Source organism: Lepidochelys olivacea, assembly GCF_965140295.1.
Source record: "Lepidochelys olivacea isolate rLepOli2 genome assembly, chromosome: 10".
Taxonomy (NCBI): domain Eukaryota; kingdom Metazoa; phylum Chordata; order Testudines; family Cheloniidae; genus Lepidochelys; species Lepidochelys olivacea.
In genome coordinates this window covers 61,523,443-61,538,116 of record NC_140420.1, presented here as the reverse complement: position 1 = coordinate 61,538,116, position 14,674 = coordinate 61,523,443, and the positions used below count along the sequence as shown (strand labels likewise).

At 40.6% G+C, this 14,674-nt stretch overlaps 1 protein-coding gene across 1 annotated transcript in view; it reads left to right on the top strand.

Annotated features, from left to right (window-relative positions):
- The window catches only part of LOC311527329 (protein unc-13 homolog A-like), a 146,814-nt gene that overhangs the window by 40,296 nt on the left and 91,844 nt on the right, over positions 1–14,674 (top strand). Inside the window, exon 6 of the mRNA XM_084641197.1 lies at positions 2,294–2,417. Within this exon, the coding sequence (XP_084497323.1) occupies positions 2,294–2,417 (124 nt within the window). The remainder of the gene's footprint in view (positions 1–2,293; positions 2,418–14,674) is intronic.

Sequence of the window (14,674 nt, the reverse complement as noted above, 5' to 3'; positions counted from 1 at the left end):
AAAATTTGTTTTGTTTATTGTTAAACTCAGTTTCTGTAATTTCTAATGGGGGAGGGACAATAAGTTGCGCATATCTTCCTCCACATTGAGGGAGGGGGTGAATTTATGAGCTCACGTTGTATAGATTTCTCAAAACAATATATCTTTGGGTCTGCACTCCAAGGGAGCTGGACACCTGAGTGCTGGGGAAAGTCCCTTAAACTGAGGCTTCCCAGAGATGATCTCAGTGTCTGTGTCCTTCTGCAGTTGTGTATGGCCTGGCCTGTGTGCGTACTGGAGGAGGTTTAAGAGCCTGGCTCAGCAAGACCGGTAAAAAGGGTGCCTTGGCTGGCAGAACAGGCGGGCTCAGTGGTATCTCAGCACATCAGGTGGCAACTTGAAGGGGGGCAACCTGTTACAGTTCCATCTTCAGATCAGTCAATATAGTACATTTTGCAAACAGTAAACTTGCTCAGGGGCAAAAAAAAAGTTATGTTAAAAAGATTAGTGTCATTCTAACACTGAGAGCCAAAGTCATACTTTTAGCAGTGTTACATTTTACAGGTGGTAGACTGAGTTTTACATACTTGAACACTTCTTTTAGTGGTTTCCTGATTGTACATAAATATTTACACTTTTTTAAAGTGTAGGAGTGACATTGGACTGCAATCAGCCTTGTGCTGTACTTCTATGGTAAGAAAGGACAACAAACACACCTTGATTGCATTGGCCTCGTTAGCACGACAAAAGTAATTTTTCCTCTCTTGATATTCACCCCTTCTTGTCAACTGTTGAGAATAGCCCACTTCCACCTTAACTGAATTGGCCTCATTAGCACTGACCCCCAACTTGGTAAGGCAACTCCCAACTTTTCATGTGCTGTGTGTGTGTGTGTGTGTATATGTGTTTATAAGAAATCACTGCTTATTGTATGTTCCACTCCATGCATCTGATGAAGTGGGCTTTAGCCCACAAAAGCTTATGCCCAAATAAATTTGTTAGTCTCTAAGGTGTCACAAGGACTCCTCGTTGTTTTTTGCTGATAAAAACTAACACGGCTACCACTCTGAAACTTTTCAAGGAAATATTCTATTGCTCATTTCAAGAGAAAAATCAACAGTTAACATGTTTTCTACTGATCATTTTTGAACAATGTAGGAATAGTCCTGTGACAGGGCAACTTTCTGCAATGTCTTTGGAAGACTATATTATATTAAGTGTGTGAATGATTTTTGTATCATTATGGGCCAGGGATTGTATGCACTGCAAGGGTGGGGGAAAGTTACCACAGCTGCTCCAGAAAGTGAAAACAGTAGGACATGATCAAGGCAAATTCACCTGAATTTGAACAGCTTATAAGGGAGTATTGCTAATGGAATAGGAAATGAACAAGATCCCATTGTCTCCAAAGCGCTGTCTTTGTTTTATTGCTTTTATTCAAAGTAAAATATAAGACCTAATTTCCTTCTCTGGCAGCCAACCAGACAATTTGGCATTCTCCCAAAGTGAATACTTTTGAAGGAAAATTAAACACCCTTCTCCCCCCCAACCCCAACAACTGATCAGAACGATGTTTGTGGAGGAAAGGAAAAGATAAGGAGGGGGGTCACATGAACTCTTCTAAACAATAGAAGAAAAGTTCTGTTCACTTAGGGCTGGATTATGACACCCTTACTTATAGTGAATCAGTGGGACTACTTGTGGATTAAAAATATATTGCTTAACAACATGAATAAGGGTATCAGAATCTGTACTTTGTGGTGTACAAATGACATGTCACTGTCCTACCAGGAAAGTGACAATGTGGTCCTATAGGAGGTGGAATTAAACTTCACATAGCACTCACGCTTTAAACACAAACATAATTAAGACATCATCAATTAAATACCTTTTCAAATTTGATTGGAAAACTGAGACTCAGCTTCCTCCATCTTGAATCGGTAGTTTGTTCCTTAACTGAGAAACATAAATTGTTCCTTAGTTTGTGAATATGCTAAAGATAGTGCCCCAAACATCTCTCACTTATATTTGAAGGATACAGAAAATCAGAATGTGATCTTGATGCTGTGATTCTGATGATCTTGAAAGTAATGTAATTTAATTATAGAACTAACTAAGAATCAATTAATGTCCAACCTTGCTTATTTACATTAAAGCTATTGTTTAAGTTCACAAAACCTTTGATGCCATGAAGTTAGATGATCACTTCCCAACATTGGTATTTTCAATTACTGTAAGAAACAGTTTCTTTTCTATGAAACTGATTTCATGCCTTTTGGCTATTTCTAATCTATTTTTTCCCCCAACTATCAAGATTTGGATCGCAGAAGCCATTACAGGAGGGCTTCTCTCCAAGGTGCATGTCATTCACCTCTGGACACATGTAGCAGCCTGTCACCCATGAAAAGTGCTCTCAGCATGCAAGAGAAAGAACTAAGGTATTGTACTTAGTAAAATCAAACATGTAGAGTGGCATTTATTGTCACTGGATAGCATTTAGTGTGTGTATGATATGATCAAGGATGTGTCTGCAATTTATGTAAGACCTTATGTTTCCATCATTAGGGTGAAAGAGAGAATAGCAGATCCCTATAATCTATCAGTAGGAAGGTCAGGAGATCTACAGTACGGAACAGAAGTGGCTCCCTAAAGCAATTAGGACTGTCAAGCAGTTAAAAAAAATTAATCGCATGATTAATTGCATTGTTAAACAATAATAGAATACTATTTATTTAAATATTTTCTACATTTTCAAATGTATTCTGTGTTGTAGTTGAAATCAATACAAAGTGTACAGTTCTCACTTTATATTTATTTTGATTACAAGTATTTGTACTGTAAGAAAACAAAAGATATAGAATTTTTCAATTCACCTAATAAAAGTACTGTAGTGCAATCTTTTTATCATGAAAGTTGAACTTAAAATTGTAGAATTATTTACAAAAAAACTGCATTCAAAAATAAAACAAGGTAATCTTTTAGAGCCACTCAGTCCTGCTTCTTGTTCAGCCAATCGCTCAGACAAACAAGTTTGTTTACATTTGCAGGAGATAATGCTGCCCGCTTCTTGTTTACAATGTCACCTGAAAGTAAGAACAGGTGTTTGCATGGCACTGTTGTAGCTGGAGCTGCAAGATATTTACGTGCCAGATGTGCTAAAGAGTCACATGTCCCTTCATGCTTCAACCACCATTCCAGGGGACAAGGGTCCATGCTGATGATGAGTTCTGCTTGTACAATCCAAAGCAGTGTGGACCAATGCATGTTCATTTTCATCATCTGAGTCAGATGCCACCAGCAGAAGGTTGATTTTTCTTTTTTGGTGGTTCAGGTTCTGTAGTTTCCGCATTGGAGTGTTGCTCTTTTAAGACTTCTGAAAGCATGCTCCACACCATGTCCCTCTCAGATTTTGGAAGGCACTTCAGATTCTTTAACCTTGGGTCAAGTGCTGTAGCTATCTTTAGAAATCTCACATTGGTACTTTATTTGCATTTTGTGAAATGTGCAGTGAAAGTATTCTTAAAATGAACAACATGTGCTGGGTTATCCTCTGAGACTCCTATAACATGAAATATATGGCAGAATGCAGGTAAAACAGAGCAGAGGCCATATAATTTTCACCCAAGGAGTTCAGTCACAAATTTAATTAACACATTATTTTTTTAATGAGTGTCATCAGCATGGAAGCATGTCCTCTGGAATGGTGGCCACAGCATGAAGGGGCATATGAATGTTTAGCATATCTGACATGTAAATACTTTGCAATGCCAGCTACAAAAGTGTCATGCCTGTTCTCACTTTCATGTGACATTGTAAATAAGAAGAGGGCAGCATTAACTCCTGTAAATGTAAACAAACTTGTTTGTCTTAGCGATTGGCTGAACAAGAAGTAGGACTGAGTGGACTTGTAGGCTCTGAAGTTTTACATTGTTTTGTTTTTGAGTGCAGTTATGTAACAAAACAAAATGTACATTTGTAAGTTCCACTTTCACAGCAAAGAGATTACACTACAGTACTTGTGTGAAGTGAATTGAAAAATACTACATCATTTTAAATATTTGTAATAAAAATATACACTTTGATTTTAAATACAAAATACAATATACATGAAAATGTAGAGAAACATCCAAAATATCTAATAAACTTCAATTGGTATTCTATTGTTTAACAGTGCAATTAAAATTGTGATTAATTGCAATTAATTTTTTGAGTTAATCACGTGAGTTAACTGTGATTAATTGACAGCCCTAAAGCAATACTATACTTTGGCAACATCCTGATTTCTTAATATGCACACCATAGACAGCGGGTCCTCAGTGGTCTGCAGTGGGGGTGCAGTCTGTGAAAATACAGAAGTTAAAGATATATATTTCTAAAAAAACCCTACCAAAATTAGCACATAGGCCAGAGTCTGAAGATGGATGTCAGCTCTGTGCCAGTTAGATGAGCTGCAAATGTCCAGCAGGAAATACCCCTGTCAAAAGAAAAAACTCTTTGCTGGTGCATCCATGCCTCAGTCAGTCCTGGTATCACACTTTCAGGAAGGAGAGGAAATCAAGGGAGGGAGTAGGTGTATTTGAGCTCTTCTCAGCAAGGCAATTCTCTGTTGGTATAAGATTTATTAAGGACCTTATGCCAGAGGTAGAATTTGGAAGTGCCTGGAAGCAGCTCTAAGCATGGTCAGGGATGGCCCTGAGAATCAAGGAGCCAAAACTGGATCCCTAGTGTCTTCCTCCTCCCCACCGGTATATGATAAACAGAGCAGAAGAGAACCTGCCCCTTTCTACCAGACTCTGGTCATGTGGGTTCAACTCACAAGGCACCAAAGTTAAAGTAGCAGGAAAAATAACATTTAGCAGGGCTTTTTGTGACATATGTGTTGCAACACAGATTTTGGTCAAGGATCAGCAAATCATAGGTAAAATATGCTGGAAGCACAAATCTGTATGTATTAACATATTAAAATAAATTCCGTCATCTAATTAACGCCCTGTGAGTGTCAAGCACAGTTGCATTACAGACAACTTTAAAATCAATTTCTGTTCCTAGAAACCAGCTTGAACTAATTTGTGCATTTCTATTATCTGCAACACTTACATAAAGTAGGATTCTTGACTTTTGAAAATATAGAGGAAAATAAACCCAGGACTGTTCCATTAGTGCTTTTCAATTTTATGCTGCTCTGGGCTTTGCAATTTAGTATCTTATTGCTCTGACTATTAACTGTTACCTTATACAGTACAGGAGTTTATATAACATATAGACATAAAGCAAATATTTGCAAAATTCACTGTTCCTGTCACACATTTCCCTTTGATGGACGGGGGTATAGTCTGAAGTTTGAGGCAGGGTCAGGAATTTGTATGCCTTGTGTTGTATGTTTTTCACTTTTATACAGGCTCTTTTCATAACTAGGGCCCTACCAAATTCACAGTCCATTCTGGTCAATTTCACAGCCATAGTATCTGAAAAATAAGTCAGTTTCATATTTTCAGATGTTTACATCTGAAATTTCATGGCGTTACATAAGAACGGCCATACTGGGTCAGATCAAAGGTCCATCTAGCCCAGTATCCTGTCTTCTGACAGTGACCAATGCCAGGTGCTTTAGAGGGAATGAACAGAACAGGTAATGACAAAGTGATTCATCCCCTGTTGCCCATTCCCAACTTCTGGTGAACAGAGGCTAGGGACACCACCCATGCCCATCCTGGCTAATAGCCATTGATGGACCTATCCTCCATGAATGTAACTAGTTCTTTTTTGAGCCCTGTTGTAGTCTTGGCCTTCACAACATCCTCTGGCAGAGAGTTCCACAGGTTGACTGTGTGTTGTATGGAGAAATACTTCCTTTTGTTTGTTTTAAACCTGCGCCTATTAATTTCATTTGGTGACCTCTAGTTCTTGTGTTACAATGATGTGTTGTAACCATGGGAGTCCTAACCCAAAAGGGAGTGGGGGGGCAAGTCTGTTGTAGGGCAGTTGCAGGATTGCCATCCTCACTTCTACACTGCCAGAGCTGGGCTCTGAAGTCAGCAGCCATGGAGCTTCCTGCAGCTGGAGGAGGTTCCTGGAGCGGGAGGTGGGTCTGACCAACCCTGTGCTGCTGGGAGTGCTGAGGGCTCCAGGCTTCTAGTTCCAGCCGGGATGGGAAGGGACAGGACTTGTTCTTCCCCTGCATGCCTGTTCTCAGGGGAGATCAGACCCACTGCCTCCGGCTGCCCGAAGCTCCAGGGCTGCCCCTCCGCCTCCCGCCCCCAACCCCAATAGCTAGATTTCACAGGAGAGGGCTTATTTCATGGTCCATGATACGTCCATGAATTTGGTAGGGCCCTATTCATAACTCAGGGCTAGTCTCTGACCATCCCTTATATGGCATGCGGTAAGAGAAAGGAATAAGGAGCCTCCACCCCATCATTGCAAGACCAACGTAAAGGTTGATTACAGTCATAGCTGCTGTGCTCAGGGAAGTGCAGAGGTTGCTACTGAGTTGCTCTCACTTACTAGATATGGGTATTTACATTGAAATCAAATTTGCTCCTTTAAATATTGTAGCGCTGTAATTTTTGCAGCTCTTGAGGGTAAGTAATAGATGAACTAAACCCTGATTGCCTTGGCCATGCCTCCCTGGCCACTTTTAGGGCTGATCTGGCTCAGCCGCGTGGCCAGGTGGAGGGAACTGGGGGAGCGATCCAAAAAGAAAAGGCGCCACCCGCTGCGGTGCTTTTACTCACTCGCTCCGGGTGTCTTCGGCGACACTGAAGGTCCCGCTGCTGAGGGCTGCCGAAGACCCAGAGCGAGTGAAGGTCCTACCGCCGAGGTGCCGCCTAAGACTTGGAGCGCCTCGGGGTGAGTAAAAGCACCCCAGCGGGTGGCGCCTTGTTTTGGGGATCGCTCCCCCATTCCCTCAACAGGGGAAAATTTAAAAGGAGCCAAGACATTGACAAGGCGCCACTTGTGCTCCATGGGGGAGCGGATGCTGCCCCGCTCCCCCCCAGCTATGCTACTTATCTGGCTACTTCCAAAGCCCTTGTAAAGGGGTAAAAACAACGAGGAGTCCTTGTGGCACCACACCCAGGAGGTGTGTGGGTTACACATGCACTGGGGCCGCTAGCTCTTCATGGGGCTGCAGCTACACTCTATTTTTAGCACACTAGTTTGATCAGACTAGCACAGGTATGTGTCCTCAAGCTGGGAATCATACCCCCAGACTGAGCTGTAGATATACCCTAAGATGGTGGTTTTCAACCGAGGACCCCTGGGGATCTGAAGACCATGTCTAAGATTTCCAAAGGGGTCCACACCACCATTTGAAAAATTTTAAGGGTTCGCAAATGAAAAAGGTTGAGGATCATACCCAAAGTCCTGTTTGTTGGCACCATTGCAATCCGCAAAACCCCCACTTGGTTGCCACCTATTTTTGTAAGTGCTTAAACTCACCTAGTGCCTATGTTTTTGCAGTAGTCCCCTATAAGACTATATTTCTGCCTCTCAGGGTGTGCGCTGCAGCCCCACTCTAGGTGCCCAGATGCCTGTCTCCTGCCTAAGCTCCAGAGCAATCCATGAATTGGGGAAAGATAGGTGCACCTCCACCCAACTTGCCTGTGGGGCCCAAGTCAGCAGGGATGCTCAGAGGCTGCCACTCCACAAAACAGCTGGGGCATAGGGAGGAGCTCCCTCACAATGGTTTTCAAACTGGGATACATGTACCCCTAGGAGTACACAAGTTCTTGTCAGGGGGAATGTGAGAAAAATCCTGTAATGGCAGACAATGCATTTTATTTATTAAGACGCGGCAATTTACTGATAGGTATATTATGACCATATCTCAGATCAGGGTACATGGTAGATGACATTATTTGGAAAGGGGTACATGGCCTAAGAAGTTTGAAAACCACTGCCCTAGTGGCTAGGATACTCACCCAGGATGTGAAAGACCCACAGAACCAGTTCCATCTCTGCCAGGTAATGCGAAGGGATTTGAACAGGGATCTGCCACCTCTCAGTTAAATGTAACCACTGAGCTATGGAGAATTCTGATGAGAGTCTCCCTCAATCTCTCCCACTGAAGTTGTTCCACTTTAATTAAATATTATTTGGGCCAGAGAGAGTGAATCTCACTCTATAGTCCGGTGCTGAGGGCTCTCACTTGAGAGGTGGCAGCTCTCTGTTCAGATACCTAATTCTTATGAGGCAAAGGTTGGACTTGAACCAGCAGTCTCCCACATCTCAAAAGGGACTTAGGTGCTTTTGAAAATTGTACCTTATATAGAAAAATGTTCATTATATTTTTTAAAAATATATACAATTAAAATACTTCTCAGCTGATGTGAATGTTTCACAGCAGGGCTGAGAATCCATACACAAAGTAGTAAGCTGGTGCATGACAAACAGAAACTGAAGCAGATAGAAACAAATTGATTAGTCTAGTTTCACTTTCTAAACTGAGTGAAATGAAAGCAAACAGACACAACCAAAAAAACCCTGCCAGCATGAATTAATTCCTTCTAAGTAGTAATCTAAGGTGATATTATAAGGACTGTATATTAATTTGTATTTTGACATGTCTTTAAGTCTAGATGTGCAAATCAGTCATATGACTGGATAAGTCTAATTTACGCACACAAGCCTCAATTCAGCAAGCTACTTAACCTGTGCTTAACTTTAAGTATGTGCGTAGCGCCACTGATGTCATGGTACACAGACAGTACTGTAACAGCTGCCATTACTAGTTAAACTTTTCTTTGTATTTTATGTACAGCAGTCCTTACCAAATCATAGCAGAGATATACAGGTAACATTCACAATCCACTAGGTTTGCATAGGCCGATTCTATTATAGTTTTGACTTTTTGATGTTGTTTCCTCCAGTTTAATGCTCATGTGGCTGTAATTGCTGATTGTTATAATGAGCAGACTAGCCCAAAAATGGGACCTCACTATGTCCAATGATTGTCAATGTTGACTGTTATATAATTGCTTTCATTAAACTGATGTTCATTAAAATAATTAACAAGATTGTTGCAAAGAACCTAAAACTGAAAAGAAAGCAACAATGTGATAAATTGGTTCTAACTAGCTTCTTAATCCTTAGATCAAACTGAGAGTCAAATGGATGCTTAAAAAGTCTATCCTCTTTAGACATAAAGCTTGGTGGGGGAGGGTTGATACATTTTGTTAAGATCTAAATTCACCTTTTGGAATTCATCATTTCATAGATTTCCTGTTTTGTCTGAGGATCTTTGTGCATGATCACCTCTGCTCAGATACCTCAACAGTGGATAGACAGACAGAAAAGCAATGGAAATCTCTTCCTACACCTCAGATGCAGCTATCCCTGTGGATGGGCTGTGGGAGGGAACTACTTAAACACAGACGCACACGCGTGCGCGCACACGCCTTTTAGCTATAACATGTCATGTCGTTCTCTAAGGCCACTGACTTAGAGCCTGAGCTATATATGTATGTTTGGGGATTGGTCCTGCTTTGAGCAGGGGGTTGGAGTAGATGATCTCCTGAGGTCCCTTCCAACTCTGATATTCTATGATCAAAGAAATGTCGACACAGCTATTTTTAGCATGGGAGTGCAAGCAACACTAGCACTAGTCTGTCAATCCGGGCTAGGAGGCTTGCTTCCAGATACAGTTTAGACATCCCCTAAGGGGTTGGGCACCCTCCTGATCCCTAGCTCTTACCTGGCTTTCCTTGGATCACTTGTAGGGGGCCTCATGGAGCTTAACTTTAGGCACCCAGGTCTGAAAATATTAGCGTTTATTTTCTGGGAGCTGGCTTTAATATATTTGTTTTAAGCTGTAAAGGAATGTTGCCTGGGGGCAGCATGTAAATTAGACATATCCATGGGAGTTCCATCATATCCATCAGTATGCATGAGGATTGGTTTTTAAATTTCTTTTCAGAAGATAAGTATTTAATTTATTCTGTTTGTCATTTTGAACCTCTGTGGATAAAATTGCCACCTTTAAAAATACCACCCCCCCACCCTCCAGTCCCCCTCTTTCACAACTTGAATCCAGCCAAAGATTTGTGATATTTATATTTACTAAATTCAAGTAGTGTACAAGCAGCACAGAGAGCCTCTGATCCAGACTGGGATGCCGCGGTGCTAGATGCTGTACAAATGTGAAGGTAAACATGGTCTCTGTCTCACTTTTAAAATAATGCCAGTACCTGGGATGTAAAAACTGTAGTTGACATTTGAGTATTGGATGTTTTATTTAGCAGTTTAGTGAAGAAAAATATGGGCTCTTCATTAAAGTTGATTGCTTTTGCTGCATTTGTATAAATAACAGAACCATAAGTCCTTTGAGACAGAGACCATGTTTACCTTCACATTTGTACAGCATCCAATGCTGCAGAATCCCAATCTGGATTAGTTTTAATAAGAGCAGTTGTATGTAGTAATAGGGCCAGAACCTCAGCTGGTGTAAATCTGCATAGTTTCCTAGAAATCAATAGAGCTATGCTGATCTATACCAGCTGAGGATCTAGCCCATACATCAGTATATCTCAGAGTATTGTGATGAAACTAGGATACTCTAAGCATCCAGTATGTGTATTTTTGGTGGTAATAGATACTGATATATTTTTCAGACACTAGCATTTGTAGAAAAATAATCCTGGAGTGGGAACACACAAAAGTATACGGTGGCCAGAATATTTCAAAAGGAGAAAAACAGTGTGTTGATAAGAGATGGCTGCAGCTTTGATTGCTTTTCTACTGGAGTTAGAGATGTTTTGGTTTTTTTTAACCAGATGCCATTCTGCCTTATGTAACACCTGTTCCAGAGGCAAGCTAAAGTGGCTGTTTACAACAAATGTCAAAATGAATGACTTCCCCAATGATGTGAATCGCTTTCAAATATTTAACATAGTTCCTTTTAGCAGTTTGGAACAGCTGTGTTTGCTGCTTTGAACTACTGGAAGCCGTGTGGATAGGAAAGCTAATCTGCTTCAGGTAAATCTCGATTTAGCCTTGTATACCATTCACTTTCAAAAAAGTCTAGACACGTTCGTTCTTTACCACCAACTATATTGTTTTTACTTTATTGTCCTTAGACAGTTTTTTAAAAAAATGTTAATAAGTGACACAGTCCACCTCTGTTACAGCAAAGTAGATATTTTTATTAGCCAGAATTGTAATAATAGGGCCTTACTAGATTGCATATAAAATTAAGCTCCCTTGAATAGCACTGAGACTTCTTTCAATTATTCCATGGGCTTGAATCTCATCTGGTGATCAGACTGGCTCTGCTCATTGGTGGTCCTTTCTGCTCTTTTGCCACTCCCTAGTTCAGTTCTGCTCCCTTGATTTACTCGATTGGGTTTTGCCTTCTGAACTTCTGTAACTTAGAACTGCTGCTCCTGACTGAAATCAGAGCAGTACTTTCAGAGACTAGTGGAGAAAAGAAATCCTTCTAAAGAATTTTTCAAGAGTATTGCAGTGGCTAGAGCTGCAGTACATATATGAGGAAGGTTACATGGACTGTTAAAGGCAGCAAGATAAGACATCAAGTTACTTAGAAGACGTAGAACATAATCTTGAATAAGGGTGGATGATGTTCTGTCATAGACCTCAATGCAGTATTGATTGTATGTTAAGAGGCAGGGAAAAAAACTATTAGGGCCGTTATTGAACTTGTGAACTTAGTGGTCTGTGACTAGAATAAACTAGCAACAGTGGGCCCTGAAGAAGGGCAGAAGCAAGTGAGCTGCATAAGAATAGAGAAGGAATTATGGTCAGGAGTTTGGGGTGGGGGAGAGAAGGGCTTCCTAGATCTTTGGTCTCGCATGCACGCATGGAAATCATTTTACCACTCTCAAATAATGATCAGCGCGGGTCATCTTTACTTGGATCCAAACTGATAGCTTCTAGCTGTTTGCAGTCACCTGAAAACAATTCAGTCTATAACGCTGTGTTGTTTTTTTTCTTTCCAATCAGTTAAGTGATTGCTTATTGACATTAGCTTTTTGTCCAGAAGTTCTAATGTTGATGTGTATTAACTCCACATATTGACCTTGTGCATTGTCCTTGGAATTGAATTTCTTGATATAGAATCACAGAAATATAGGGCTGGAAGGGACCTTGAGAGTTCATCTAATCCACCCCTCCTACCTTCCCCCCCCCCACCCTCACTGAGGCAGCACCTTCATTGTCTAACCGATTTTTAAAAACCTCAAATGACAGGGGTTTCAACAACCTCAGCCTATTCCACTGCTTACCTCTCCTTATAGTTTGAAATTTTTTCCTAATATCTAAACCAAGTCTTCCTTTCTACAATTAAGCTTACATTCAGTGGATGTGGGGGGCAATTGATCACTGTCCTCTTTTTGTAACAGTCCTTAACATATATTTGAAGAGTGTTATCAAGACTTCCTTCAGTCGTCTTTTCTGAAGACTAAACATGCCAAGTTTTTTAACCTTTTTCTCATAGGTCAGGTTTTCTAAATTGCTTCTCATTTTTTTGTTGTTGCTCTTCTCCAGACTCTCTCCAATTTGTTCAAATCTTTCTTAGAGTGTGTCATGCAAAACTGGACCAAAACTAATACTCCATCTTGAGGCCTCACCAATGTTCAGAAGAGCAGAACAATTAGCTTCTGTATCTTAGCTATGACACTCTTGTTAATGTCCCAGAATTATATTCACCTTTTTCACAGCTGCATCACATTGTTGACTCATATTCACTTTGTGATCCACTATGACTCCCAGATCCTTTTCAGCATTACCTGTACCCATTTTGTATTTGTATATTTAATTTTTCCTTCTTAAGAGAGATACGTTGTACTTGTCTTTTATTAAATTTCATCTTGCTGATTTCAGACCAATTCTGCAACTTGTCAAGGTCATTTTGAATTCTAATCCTGTCCTCCAAAGTGATAATAACCTCTCCCAACGTGGTGTTACCTGCTAATTTTATAACCGTGCTCTCCATTTCATTATCCAAGTCATTAATGAAAATAGTGAATAGTGCCAGATTTGGGAGAGATCCCCTGCAGGACCCCTTTAGATACATCCTCCCAGTTTGACAGCAAACCATTGATAACTTTCAGTATATTTTTCAACCAGTTGTGCACCTACTTAATAGTAATATCATCTAAACCACATTTTCTTAGTTCCTTTATGAGAATGTCATGTGGGACTGTCATATGTCAAAAGATTTACTATCAAGATAAATCACATCTACTGCTTTCCCCACATTGATTAGGCCAGTAACCCTGTCAAAGAAGGAAATTAGATTGGTTTGGCATGATTTGTTCTGGATAAATCTTTGTTGGCTATTACTCAGCACCCTATCACCCTCTAGATGCGTACAAATTGTTTATTTATTTTTCCCAAGTCTTTCCAAGTCTCAAAGTTAGGCTGACTGTTCTATAATCCTCTGGGTCCTCTTTAGTCCCCTTTTTAAAAAGAGGTGCTATGTGTGCCCTTTCCCAATCCTTTGTGACCTCACCCATCCTCCGTTAGAACCAATAATGATTATCTTCGAGACCTGAGATTGCATCAGCTAGTTCCTTAAGTATCCTAGGGTGAATTTTGTCAGGCCCTGCCAACTTGAATAAATACAGCTTATCTAAATATTCTTTCACCTTGTCTTTACCTATTCTGGCTAGTGCCCTTCCTCCCTGTTAACTGTGTTAAGCATCTGGTTGCAATTAACTTTTTCAGTGAAGACCGAAGCAAAATAGTCATTAAACACCACAACCTTCTTCCAGTTGTCTGTTGTTAACTCTCCTTCCTCACTAAGTAGTGGACCTACACTTTCCTTCATCTTTCTCATGCGGCTAATGTATTTACAGAGCCTCTTGTTTTAGCCTTTTATGTCCCTTTCTAGCTATAACTCTTTTGTGCCTTAGAATTCCTGATTTTGTGCTTACATGCTTGTGCTATTGTTTTGTACTCATCCTAGGGAATTCTTCCACTTTTTGTAGTATTTCTTTTTGATTTTCAGGTCATTAAAAAGTTCCTGATGCAGCCATACTGGTCTCTTACTATTCTTCCTACCTTTCCTTTGCACTACTACTATTGGGGGAAGGGATAGCTCAGTGGTTTGAGCATTGGCCTGCTAAACCTAGGGTTGTGATTTCAATCCTTGACGGGGCCATTTAGGGATCTGTGGGAAAAATTGGGGATTGGTCCTGCTTTGAGCAGGGGGTTGGACTAGATGACCTCCTGAGGTCCCTTCCAACCCTGATATTCTATGATTCTACTCTTCTTTTAAAACAAACAAACAAAAAAAACCCTAAAGTCTGTCATTTTGACACTGAACTCCCATTTGAGACAAAGAGAATATGGTGGTAGATCACTGTAATCACTCAAGAAATTAGAAAGAAAGCAAGACTGTTAACATCTCTTAGAGAGCTTGTGATATTTCCCTGAAAATATTGAGAGTTAATTTGAGCAATTGTAATCGGCTCTATTTAAGGGGCACATGAGAGAGCTACTCCCTGAGACTCCAAGAGGAAGTAGTCTAAATCTTCTTGTAATCCGTAGAAGATTGCTACATATCTCCCCCCTGCTACCCTATGCTTGTCCAGCTGTGCAAGCTGACCTACTGGGGAGGCAGAACCAAAGCAATGTTAACTCCCCACTTTTTCATGCCCACCTGCTTAGGGAATAAGGGAGGGAGAAGACAATGAGCAGCACCTTCTTACCCCATGTACCCAAACTCAACGTTTAG